General features: G+C 38.9%; 1 protein-coding gene across 5 annotated transcripts in view; it reads right to left on the bottom strand.

Moving 5' to 3' along the window:
- Positions 1-387: 387 nt before the first annotated feature.
- The window catches only part of ELP4 (elongator acetyltransferase complex subunit 4), a 141,272-nt gene continuing 128,067 nt past the window's right edge, over positions 388-13,592 (bottom strand). For all 5 annotated transcript variants that reach the window (XM_064656997.1, XM_064656999.1, XM_064656998.1 and 2 more), the window contains one exon: positions 388-993. In XM_064656997.1, the coding sequence (XP_064513067.1) occupies positions 848-993 (146 nt within the window). In that variant the 3' untranslated portion in view covers positions 388-847. The remainder of the gene's footprint in view (positions 994-13,592) is intronic.

The following is a 13,592-nucleotide window of genomic DNA, read 5'->3' as shown; positions in this document are numbered from 1 at the left end:
GGTTTGAATTTCAATCTTGAATTATGTCTGTTGACATAATTTCATAGTGCTGACTTCAATTGTTTAGGATTACTGTTTTGAACTACATAAGGAAATCAATTCTTTCCTCTCTGGTTAGTAAATTCCATTCAAGTGCCTTTTAATGCATGTAGTAAACCATCAGGAAAAGTAATTATCTGTAATATAATCTGATTTAAAAAACAACCATTCTTAATTACTGGCATATTAGAATAAAAACTATCTTATGTATCTTAAATTTATTATTACATATTTAATAAACTAATGTAAAGATTTCCTGAAATTTGAGAATGGTATTTCAGATTACAAAAATGAATGTTTTTAAAACTGTCTGGTTTGCTTTTCGAATAACACGTGACAATGAACTGCTTAGTTTCATTCCTTTATTGCAATAAACCATCCAACTCATTATTCATACAAAATATTAAAGGTAACTATATAAAAAAAAATCTATTGGGAAAAATATCCCTTCATTTTTTTAGTGTAAAAAAATACAGAAATGAAATTGGTAACAGTAATTTTTATATTTTAAGGAAAGGAACAAAATACTGTATGTTTCCAGTGGAGCAGAGCAATGGCAGGACCCAACAGAACAGCAGCTTCACTGAAAAGCAAAACCCAAACAAGACCAAAATCAGTACAAAGAAACCAGCATACAAAAAAAAAAAAAAAAAAAAAAAAGAAAAGAAAAGAAAAGAAAAAAAAAGAAGGCATCATATGCCAACATGTATTTTTAAAGACTGTGTGCTGGGTCAAATCATTAAGAAAAATATTTATATAAGTCATTAACACTCATAATTAGAGTGTCATATAAATCTGAGTGGAACTGCTAAGGAGAAATCACTAGAAGTCCAGGTGCTTCTTGCCGATGGCCATGGCACCACATCCTGAGCTCAGCAGTTTGGCGGATCCTGCCAGATCCTGTTTGCTCGCGCGGCTCACTGTGTCTGACAAGTCTGGAGGCAAATGCAGCCGCTGTGGCAGGAGATTTTCAGGAGGCAGAGGGGGAGAGAGAGAGAGAGAGAGAGAGAAGAAAGAGAGAGAGGAAAAAAACAGGGAGAGAAAAAAATAATAAATAAATGCAGTAGGATTCATTTTTCATGGCTTATCTCAAAATGCAGTCTTTTTCCTGACTGATCGGTGTTTACTCACACAAATAAAAACACTTCCCAGACATTCTTTTAGGCTGACCTGGAAACAGTTTTGTATATTTTCAATACGTTGGACTCTGTGCATTGGAATAGATTTTTTTTTTCTGTATGAAAATTTTCTAAACAAAACAAAAATTTGCTCAAGATATTTAATCATATCTATGGGCATTTTTCCTTTAAAAACAAGTGTTTTGCCTGTTTGTCAACCTCTACATCAAATAATTTGATTTCTACAGCTACAATATAAGCGTAGTTTTATTTCAAACATGCACACTTTGTGGCAGAGCCTGAAAATAAATTATGTGATGGTCAAAAGATGGAGAGGGCTCACCCTGGCTGCAGCATTATTCTGCTAGATGCTTCTTCTTCATATTCTACTGCTAGTTGCTAATAAAAACAAGCAGTGATAGAGTTGCATATGTATAGGGCAATCATACATGTTAATCAAAGCCTGCCCTCCCTAGTGGGTTGTAGGAACATTACATCCAGTTTACAGATGGGGAAACAGAGACATGGTTGTCCACAAGCACATGGTCCTTGCATAATAAACCTTATTTTTCAGCTATGACAAAAATATTTCTACCCTCTCTCTGAGGATCTTTTACACTGGAGATACGTAAAAGACATGAAATTACCATTTAGCTTTCGTAAAGTAAGGTGAAAATGAATGTAAAGCTGAGGCTTGACTTAGTTAATTACTGTCTCACTTTTGGACACAGCAAGGCACTGAAAGCCAGTCAGATGAGACAGTTGAGCATCTTCTGCACAGTGCAATAATTTATGAAACTGGTATCATGGAAGGAGCATATTTCTTGAAAGATTTAGTAGGCAAAGGCTAAACTGTGGGGTTCTTTTAAAATGCACAGGCTTCTGAAGGGAACAGGAGAACAGTAATGGCTGTGTGGACTATCCTTATTCTCAGCTTTTGCTACAGTTTTGCTTTTACCACAACATGTAAACACAGCTGCCTTTCATTCAATACCTTTGAAACTTTTGGATGATAAGAATTCAATTAAAAAGCATAAGAAATCTTTGTATTTACAATGAGCTGAGCTGTTCAATTCAATGCTGGCTTTGAGCCTGTGCAATTAGGCATAACTTGAGAGATGCTCTCAAGTGCTTCCTACCACTCCTGGTTGTGGGCAGCACTGGGAGAAGAATGTGTGCTGGGTTGTTCTCTTCTCCAAGGGAAGGAAATGCATAAAGTAACGTGTGAGAAGCAGGAAAGCCTGTGTCCAGGGTGAGATGACATATCTCAGTGCTGAAACAGGGGAAATGTGTGTATTTATTTACAGCATTTTGCCTATGAAGCACAATTTGCATACCAAAACCCACTCCCCAGATACACCACAGAGTGAGTGTGCAGCTCTGACATTTCAGGGAGTTAAATCAGAGCTGTGGTACAGTATCCTTCACTCAGAGTCCTCTCCCTATTCCGAGGAAGGTTAAGCATGGCTGTGGCTGTGAACTGTAGTCCAGGATGCCTCATCTCTGCATCAACACAACACAAACCAGGGCACGAGCCTGTCTTGTTTGGCCGCTGAGAAAAACGTTTGCTGGGAGGAGCCAAAGTACGGCTTGGATTGGATGAGGGGGGCTGGAACCACTGAAAACGAAGGAGGAGGAGAAGCTGGGAAGTACAGGGGAGCACTTGGCAGATCTTTCAATCACATTTTCCTTCAAAAAAAAGTGTACAGTGCTCTGCTAGCAGGGTACAGGGTATGTGGGAGGCGGAGAGACAAGTGAACTAATCCAACCTTCTCCCACTCACTGCAAGCATCTCTCTGCCCTCACCAGGAGGCAGCTTCCTCTAGGGAACATGTAGTAATGCTGTCCTCCTGCAACTACTGACCCTTTTGCCAAGTCTGCCAAATGGATTCAGAGCAAGGTGATGAAGAGCAAACAGAACCGAGACTCAGCAAACTCATCTTACACAGGGACTGACCAATATCACAGACAGGGAACAACTGCAAACCCTGCCATGCTGGCCTGGACTTAAAGCGTGGTCAAAAGAAATTTTTTATATTTACACAGTCATTTGGTTCATTTGCTAACACATATTATAAACAGAAAATAGACGGAAGAATATTTATAAATTTCCAAAGACTTACAGGTAGAAAAAGTAAAAAATTAAAGATCCTCAGATTGGATCTTGGAACTGAATTAGGCTTTTAGAGGTATATTTGCTATGATACAGTATTTCATTATACAGGCATATACTCTTCTTCCCCCATCTTATTCACTGAAGAGGATGCACACTGCTCATTTAGTGACTGGCTATTCAGTATTTTATTTTCTTGTCACTGTTTACTCTGAACTTTCCTGACATATTTATTGTACACTATTCAAACCTTGTTCTGAAGACAGAATGGCTTTTCAATAGCACATGTCAGTATATAGCACTTGAATGCTTCACAAATACCAACCGTGTTATTTTCCTAATATTCTTGTGAGAGAAGGCAGAAAAGTTACCTCCATTTTAGAGATGGAATTGAGGCACATAAAACACATGGCCAAAGGTACCTACTAATTTCAGAAACACAATCTGAGGGATTTAGGACTTGCTTTTCCAGAGTGTTTAGCATTTTACAGCATTTCACATGATAAAATGCTAATTTCATTTGCAGCTGTGAGTGCTTAGTACTTCTTCAAGAACTCCAAATCAGGCAATCAGAAAGTGGGAGACACAAAATAAGAGTATAGAAATAAAAATGGCAGGTTGAAGCAATGTGATCACACAGAAGCTCAGTGGTATTGGCAGAGACACATCACACCTTCCATGATATCCTTCAATTGTCTTAATTACAAGCCCATCCCTCCTGCAATCCTTGCCCTCTCTACAATCCCAATTTTCAAGCATTATAACAAATTGCTGGTTCTCCAGGAAGCATATTGCACTGCACATACCACATTCATCCTCACATCAGACACATTCTGAACAATAAACAACTCAAGAGTCCTTTGAAAACAACTGAATATTATCCTGCCATTAAGATCTGAATCATTGGACACACACACGCTACTTCTGAATAAAGCCTGAATAGGTTTTTCAAAATATCATTCCTTACATTTTCTGTGTGCAGATTAAAAACAAATACAGGGCTGAAAATATTAACACTAACAAATATTTTAGCACCATTAAAAAAATATTCTAAATTTTAAACCACAAACAAACTGGAAATTCTTTGCATGGTATTATACAGGCATCCACAGGTTAAAACCCAGGCCTTTATTTTAGGCACCAATGGGGACATTGTCATCCCCTGAACTAAGGTAGTGATAGCATGAATAGGCTGTGATCCTTTCTGAACACCAGCATCACAGAATGATCAGACATTTTCAGATATTTGCAGACCACAGAGGAACAATCACATTTAAAGTCCCAGTTAAGGGCAAAATGTTTTCCAGGGGACAGATTTCTCTGCTATTTCTGAGTTTGTGACCTCCATCCCTTTCGACCCCTCTTTCTCTTATCAGTCTGATAAGAATCAGGCTGATTTTGCTCACTTCAGCAATCCCAATCCTTCTTGTCCAGGCCTCCCATCCCACAGCTGTTTTTCATGACAAAAGTGTCTCTTCTCTGGTTCTCTGCACCCCTCAGCCTCCTCCCCCAGCAGAGGCTTTCTGATTCCAAGCTCTTCATTCTCTCTCCTGCCAGTCTTGGGTTTCTCCTGCCCATATTCCATCCCCTGCTTCTGTTCCTCATGTCCAGGTCCAAATTCAGCACCAGACCACTCTTCCTTGCCTCAACCCTCAGCTCCTTGTCTTCCTCATCCCTTGTTTTGTTCTCGTCCTCCTCCTCCTCTTCCCACCTGTTCTTGATCTGTCCTTTCTCCAGCTGGCCCTGCTGTCCATTCCCATTTCCTGCCCCTTTCCTCTGCTCAGAGTGTGGGCACAGGCAGTGTCTCACCTCCTGGTCTGAAAAGCAGGAACATGCCTGGAAAAGGGTCAAGCTGAAAAGGCAGCACTGAGTGTGCCTGGGCCAAATGGGTGGGTTTTTGCAGGGCAGCAAAAACCCAACCCTGGTGTAAATGCTAGACATAAAACTGTACATTTTCATTTGTTCTTTTAAATAGTTTAAGATTTGCACTAAAATATTCCAGTGTGTGGATAAACACAATCCTTCCTGTAGCTGAGAGCAAGCTGGTAGGACAACAGTGTTTTAAGGGAAAGTGGTCATAATGTGGCAAAAGTGAACATGCAACTTAAAATAGCATCCTATAATTACCCTCCCTGCGGTAACTTCTTAAAGAATGTATCAAAGGAAGGTAAAGTTTGTCAGTGTAAAAACTAGGCAGTGCTGGAGTAAACTTCCTTTGTGCACAGTTAATTGTGTATCTGCATTATTACAGTGTGTTTAATTACATGATCACACACTATTTTCACTCACTGAGGCTGCCAGAAAGGTTTAAACCCAGGATCTTCAGAATCAGACTCCAAGTTTCATTCACTCAGTGAAGAAATAACTGGCTATGGAAAAAGGCTATTATGGAGCCAGGCACAGCCAGGGAAGGGGCATGATGGGAGTGCTGGTTCCCTGTTTCGGGCAGTCCGGAAAGGCTTTGCAGGATAGGAACAATTACACTGAACCCAGCTAAGCACACAGCTTTAGGGCATGCATTACCAAAGGAAAACAGTTTAGACAAAACTTATTACATACTTTGCCTCTGCTCCTCCCTCTGCCTGAAGAAAACTTCTAATTACTTCATTTGTTCTCAAGGTGGGGGGGGGGGGGGGAGGAAAGAAGGCAGAAGTGGAAGGTAAGAGTATGTACAAGGACAGCTCAGAAGGGACACGGAGCAATCAGGGAGTCCAGGCCCAGCACAGAGGACCAAACACAGCACTGATGCTTTTCTGACCCTGGTTCTGCCATGTAAGACTGGGATGTAAAGATCCATACCACAGCTGTTCTAGAAACTTCCAGCAGGCTGCTACGTTTGGTGGTGGTGGGGCAATTTGTTTTTTTAAATCCTAGTATACAAAAATACCAGCAACTGCTTTTGCCAGTGTATCTTACTGCATCAAGGGGATTGATTCAGAAGTTTATTATAAAAAAGCCAGATTTTCCAATGTCAAGCCTTTTTTCCTCTTCAGTGTTAAGAGAACTGGTCAGCAGTTTTCCTAAAAACCTCTCCTGATGTCGACTATATTTTAGTTACAAAACATCTAGAAACAGTATGCAGGCTTTAACTGACTATGAGAGGAACTGAAAATAAAGTAAAAATCAGATGACTGAACTTAAGTAACCAGTGACAGGTTAAGCAAAGAGTTAGCTACAAGAGAGAATGTTAAAGAACTGACTACTGTACAACTATACACACCAGCTACACATATTCTTCTGAGGAATCTACTGGCACTGCACTGTGGAGGCACCTAGTGAAATCCAATATTACACTTAGTATAAACCCCAATCAATTCAAAATTACTGTGTGTCTGTACAGATTGTTTTTACATAGGTTAAAATACACAGAAATAACTGAGGTGGAAGACACTCAAGATACAGCACAATTTCATAAAATTAATTGAGGGCTACTAAAATCACATATTCTGTAAATTGCATTAAGCAATAAAGAATATAAAATTCTTTAGCAACAGTATGATAAGCAGATATACATATATTTGCAAAGATCTAAACCACAAGTAATTCTGCATATTACTCCAAAATCATTATTATATTTTCATAGCTATTATAAGTGTAATACTGTAGCAAACAAATACATAATAACATGAGAGCTGTAAAATCACTGAATCTCATTAAAAATGAGGTGGTAGTTTGTTCTTAATTTGATTCATATTAAAGTAATTTCAGTGAAGTCAACCTTGTGAGTGTTAACAGTTACACGAAGCTTTAGCAACTGAGCCCAAACTTCCCAAAATTAAACTTAATAAAAAAACCCCAAATCTTTACAATTCATTTATTTGGATCTTTGACCAAAAAAAGGAGAGCTTATTAGTCTACTGTGGCTGCAGCCCTGCCTTGGGGCAGGGAGATGGGTTAATGACCTCTCTAGATCCCTTCTACTTCCATTTGCTGCAACTCCATGAAGACTGAAGTCACCAAAGCCGAAGGGATTTGGTTTAGGGGGAAGAGGGGGGTGGGGAGAAGAATTTTAGGAATGCTGGGAAAACGAAAGATGCAGACTCTTAGTTGGGGAGCTTTATATCCTACTTACTTCTCTTTGAAGAGAACCCTTGCCATTCCATAAAGCCCACACAAGACAGAACGGGAACAGTCCGTAGCACAAAGGCCGAGGTCCTGCTACTGTTCCCCCCTCTGTTTATGATGCCCCCAATGCACCACCTTGCATTATGTTTTCCCTTTCTATTATTACCTCATTTATAATTACCAGTAATCACCTCTATTATCATACCTGGGAAAAGACTTCAGCGTTTTTGTGGGTGTCACGAAAAAGGTGGGTTTTAAAAGGAGATAACACATTTCAGGAGCACCTCAGTCTTTACTGCTTTCTTAACCTGTAACCAGCTGGTCTTGGCAAAACCAAAATACTACCTTTGGGCTTAATACAAACACAAAGACGTGCAGGTATGAAACTAAATTTCTTCTAGAGAGAAAGTTGTTTTCAAATGTTTGACATGGAGGTTACTACAAGTTCTGGCTTCTTCTCTTGCCAAGCTCGCCAACTGAGAGACACCAGATATTTGTATTGTGATGAAATGAATTATCTTTTATATGACATGTAGTCTGTTGGAGTGACCTATCAAAGTTACGTTGACACAACTTTGTAACAACTCACATACAAAAATATCGCTATGAAAAGACACAAAAACTTAATTAATGCCACAAAAACTAAAAGCGCTTCCGAGTTAATGTAAGTTCACTTCTTGATGACTAAACAGTAAACCCTTTGCCACCAAAGACATCATGAGCTACCTCAGCAAGAAATAGAAAAGTCATTCCAACTGGCCTAGAGCTGTGTCAGGCAGAAATCACATGGCAGTCATGAAATTTGGTTCACAGATAATGGGAGTGTCTCACAACCGACGATATTTATCTTGTGGAGAGATTGGTGCCCAACTCTTCTCCCGCAACTGCATTTTGGTCTTAGACAAACTATTTTTAAACTCATTTACTATGAATCTCTTATGTTACAATTTTCTCAGTATTTTAATAAATGCAGGAGATAAAACAGTTGGTAACTATTTTTCTGTATAATGGACACGAACTCAGTTTCTTCTTGTTCTGCTACATTCACAGATGCTACCTTACCATGTTTAGATCACAGCAAAGGACACATTTTCCAAGCTGGCTATAAATACAAAAGACTTGACTTTTAAAAAGAACATTCTAAAATTTTCTACTTTTGATATAACTGTGACTGACTTATAACAAATCACAACTATATCAATCCATGCTAAAATAAGCACATCCACCATATGCATGTCCTTTTTTTTTTTAAAGGTTGAAGCATAATCCAAGCCATGAAAAATAACTATTGTCAACATCAGGTGTTGAGAGAAGGCTTCCACTATGAATAGCTGACAAATATACTTCTATCTATATATCTCTGTCTGTCTGCTAAAGGATGGATGATAATACTGAAAATATTTGAATATAATTCTAAAATTCTTATTTTTCATCACTTAGAGAATGTAAAATAAAACAAAACCAGGGCAATTCTGTCACCTCATTTACAGGACACTGATGTTTTGTTGGGGGTTTCCAGTAGTACAAAGAGATTATTTAAACAGCATCTTCAGAGACACCTGGCAAAATTAAGAACCATTAATAAACATACTTCCTTTTGTGATAGATTTTGTAAAAAGCTGTTTTACCTTTCGGAAAACTGAATCTTAATATGTGCTTTTTCCACGCAGCTTTCCAGTTTATCTGCTTTACAGAAGGGATATGATAATATCCAGGAGAATTCAACTCAAACTGTGCTGATTTGTTTGGATGTGCCACATGGTGCTGTTTCTGTTTTCCTGAGCCTGAATTTAAAGCTTAGTTTTATAACACTGGCTGTTATGAAGCGAAAATCTTTCAGAGATATATCTGTTTGTACCAATACAATTCAATTCTGTACATGTCTGTGTAAAATGAATCCCTAGGGTATTTTGGATGGCTGAAGAAGTTCCAGTCAGATGTGAGTAGAGATGAGTGGGGTTTTGTATGTGCAGCACGAGTCACTACTTTTCAGTGACAGGAAAGGAAAGTACAGACAATTGTCCAAACAAACTCATTCCAAAGGAAAACTCCAACATGTTAAAGATGATGTGAAGGGACACAAGTGAAAGATAAAAATATCAGGAAGATTTACCTTCTCTGATGCCTGAGAATGCCCAGTGTTGGGCACCACAGAGAGCTCTAAATCACATGTACAAGTAATAGCCCTGCTTTATGTTATAGCTGTAGTCTCTGGACAATGAAGAAGCTCCCTGTGATGGTTATAGGCTGCCCAAGGACTATAGATGTTCAACTGCTTGTCCGATCCAAGGTTCAGAGGAATACATGGTAATCTGACAACCAGAACTGGATAAATACTTACACAGCACACTACTGTAACACTGATACAGCTTTTATCATGCTCATGTTGAAAGACTGTCTCTGTCCTGAAGAGTTTACAGTCTGAATACACAAAATGGGTAAAAAGGAAGAAGTGAGAGACAAAATATCCAGGCAGAAGGAAAAATGTCAGGATATGTAAATACTGTATTACTCCCAAAGCTTTTTTTTTTTCCTCCTAACTAAAAAAATATTGCTTAGAAAGGTGAGTGAAAGACAACAGACACAGGGGAAGAAATTAGGTGATAAAGGGCTGAAGAAAAAATGGAGTGAAAAAAGGGAAAGATGGAGAGCAGGAAGAGATACATTAATCTAGGTGTGTTATAGTTGAGATTGGAATACATTGTCTAAATCCTAAAGGGAACCACTGTTCTAAATTCAAAGAGCAGTTCCTGAGTCTGATGTTATCATCTATGTCCAGAGCAAGAAGAATAACATTCCTCCTGTGGATCTCTTCTTTTTGCTGAGTTTCTCTCCCTGAGCTTATGTAAGAGGAGTGTGGCACCCGTGATGGAAGTCTGAGTAATTTTAGGGCTCTCAGGACAGTCTGGGTGGATGCTGATGTTAATGTCACATTCTCTTCCCTGATGGATTCATTCAACCTAATTGCAGCTGTCTACAAGTCAGCCCTTCAGTCTAACCTATATTATATACTTAGGATGAGATGAACCATCCTTGCAAGTGCTTGTCCATATCTGCTGATTATTCAGGGAACCTGAGTGACTAGCTTAAACTAAATTCTTAACTTGGAGTGTAAAAGGTCAAGGGGAGGAATTCAGTCCTACAACGACGTGAAGCATCTCATTGAGTCAGTGCCTTTGCTATGCCTACTCTTTCTTTGAATGACATTGCAGCATGCCACGGAGTACAGATTTCATATCAAACCACAGATGGCTCACTGGAAACGTTCCAGTGTTGCTGGTGATGCCCAGGATGCTCTACAACAACTTGAGTCTCTCTACTGGGAAGCCTGAGAAGTGTTCAAGGCACTGTGTGTACAAACAAAAGCTATGAAAGTGAGGAGGAGGGAGAAATAGCATTCAGGGCAGAAGCATCTGTTCTAGGATTACAGTGTTATTGTCACCCTCTACAATTTCAGCTAAATTGAAAAAGCTAAACAAATATTTGAGTTTGCATCCAAAACTATCTGTTAAAGTTCACTGTAATTCACCAGGCTTCTGTCTCAGTTCCTGTCATGTTTCAGAACACTCATTAATACCCCCATTTAAAAACCATTACCAGGGGTGTGCAAGTGCACTGAATAACTGATAAAATGTAGTCTGCCTCTTGGTAAAATTGTCCAGATAGATTTCAACACTTTACAGAAAGGTTCTGCTCCAAGACAGGTAACTCACACAGGCAAGTCTGTTACAAGTGCATTTCAATGACCGGTTTGCCAACTCTAAAAAGAGAGACAACAGGAATGCAAACAGATTTCTGAATTGAACAGTTCTGCCAGTTATTGCTAAAATACACATTGTCTACAAGCTTCCATGGATTTCCAGGGTTTACTGTCTACAGATCCTCTGAAGTGCTCTCCTAAGAAGAGCAGCTCAGGGACTCTGGCCCAGCCCAGCTGTGGGCTGCCTGGATGCTGTCCCAGCTGTTTTTCTAGATGCTGTACACACTGACTGTGCTGATTTCCTCCTAAACATCAGTGGCAGAAGCTGTGTGTACAAACACAACCCCAACACCCCCAAATGCACACATTACTCATGACTGCATAGGAGCTCCTGCTAATGGCTGATGTGCTGACGTACAGAATCTCTCCCAGACGTGCACTATTGCTCTACAAGGCACCGAGAGTGTGAGCTGTGTTTTACATTTCACTACACGGTGCAAACCACCCCTACAATATGTCCCTGAATGCCTCTGTTTCAAGACAACAGTGTCACAGGTTTGGCAAGTCACTGGTTATGAAGAAGGAGCGTGAAGGGGGGCAAAATGTAAATGTTAGCTGGGAAGCAGGAGGTGTGTGTGTATTGTTGTTTTATACTGGGAGTAGCCTTATGCTCTGTAGTCTATTTACTTTTTTTAGGTCAGCTAGAATCAGAAAATTTCCATTGCTAGGCAGCCCTGCACATCTGTGAAGCATTTCTGGGCGTTCAGACCTGAAGCCTGTGCTGCCCAAAGGGAAGATTCATTACCCTGTGTCACACAGCCCATCGGTCCCTCCCCCAGACAGCACGAGGGCTCCGGCAACAGGAGAGCGCCGAAACTTCGTGCAGAAACACATTACATGACCAGAACACAACAACTAGCACATTTGTAAAGCTTCAGGGATAGGAACAATTTAATAGCTTTTTAAAGCAGACTAATTTTCTGCAGCTTTTTATCCTTTTTTTTTTTTTTTTTTTTTTTTTATTATTATTATTTTGCTTTTCATGCACAGGCAAGTTCTTCTTTGCTACAGGTATTTTCTGAGTCTGCCTCGCAGGATTATTATGTGTGGAGAAACACAGATTATTCGATCACTTTAAAACAGTGCTACAGAAATGAAAAAGGGCTACAAAAGTGCAAACTACTGCTAGTAATCTGTGTTTTAAAAGCAAGTATCATTTAGCTAGATAGGTCCATGGCTGGTTTACAAAATTCTGCACATTTACAAACCAAGGCTGCTAAACATATGACTGGTTTGTTTATGTTTGCAGCTTTTCACAAGCTAGAAACTTCAGCTCTGCAATGGCAAATGCCACTGTCAGACACTTCATGCTAAGGCAAAAAGCAGGCCAGAAGAGGGGAAAAAAAAAAAAGGTATTTCTGCTATCATTGTCTTCTCATCCTAAAAACTGATATAGGAAGTATGTTCAGTTCCCTTAACTCCTAGGTAAGGATATAGGCATTATGTAATTCTTATTTTAATATCTCTTCAGCACTGCTACCCCATGACTCATGAGGGCTACAGTTTAAAACTCCAGCTAACAATGCCTTTTGTAGTGTTACTACCAAATAATCTCTAGACTTCAGAAATCCCTGAAGTGTAATTTAATATCTGTAATATTGGATTAGCCTGTGTTGGTATGATAATGCACAGTGGCGTATTTTTATTCAGTGGTTGATATTACTTATAAAAAAAAATACAAAAATTGCATTGGTGATCAATCCTTTGAGAAACCAATGCTTTAAAGGAACTTTAAGCACAGAATAACAAGTTGCTGGGGAAAGGTTAATAGACAGGTCGTGCTAATTTTTTTTTAAACGACTTTGTTTCAGACAGTAGGTCTCAGTGTAAATGGAAACAAATATATAAAATATGAGTGACAGAAACTGGTATCACATTAAACGCAAGACTTTTGTGACTAATTTTGATTAAAATAAACATTACTATTTATCTGAAAGTTAGAGGCAGGGCTGAACATTTGAGATGATTCCTACATCAAAAATGTGTTTTGTACAGATAATATATGTCAAATTATAGCTATTTGCTTTCAGCTGTTTCTAGCACTTATTTAGTTTTGTACTTTTCATGTGTCAGTATTTTTTTCATTTCACTTCTTTATTCTGTAGTACAAGTAAGTCTCTTTAGAGCAATAAGATCTTTAAAATCCCTTTAGTGTTTAGAAATGTCAACAATTCAGTAGATTATACTTGATGAATAGGCCAGATAGAAAAAACCTGCCTCAAGTTTTTATCTCAAGAGAAGTAAGGTGCTTTGAAGAGCACTTGATTTGAGATTTAGAAGCCTGCCACTATTCAGCCAGACACTCTTGAGAGCTGTTAAGTCCTGACCCATAGCAAGAAAACAGGTTGGAGGGAGGGAAGAAAAACCAGTAAGAAATATATTTTGTACTCCCTGTGTAATTATTTCTTCTAAATACCATTTAAGCATTTCTTCCCCTAAATAAGTAAAAACCTAAGAGACCAGGCAACCTTATCAGACCATCTTATTTAAATATTTT

The sequence above is a fragment of the Pseudopipra pipra genome, chromosome 6, assembly GCF_036250125.1.
Source record: "Pseudopipra pipra isolate bDixPip1 chromosome 6, bDixPip1.hap1, whole genome shotgun sequence".
In the NCBI taxonomy this organism is placed as follows: domain Eukaryota; kingdom Metazoa; phylum Chordata; class Aves; order Passeriformes; family Pipridae; genus Pseudopipra; species Pseudopipra pipra.
Note: the sequence above shows the minus strand (reverse complement) of the source record. Positions and strands in the feature narration are given on the sequence as shown.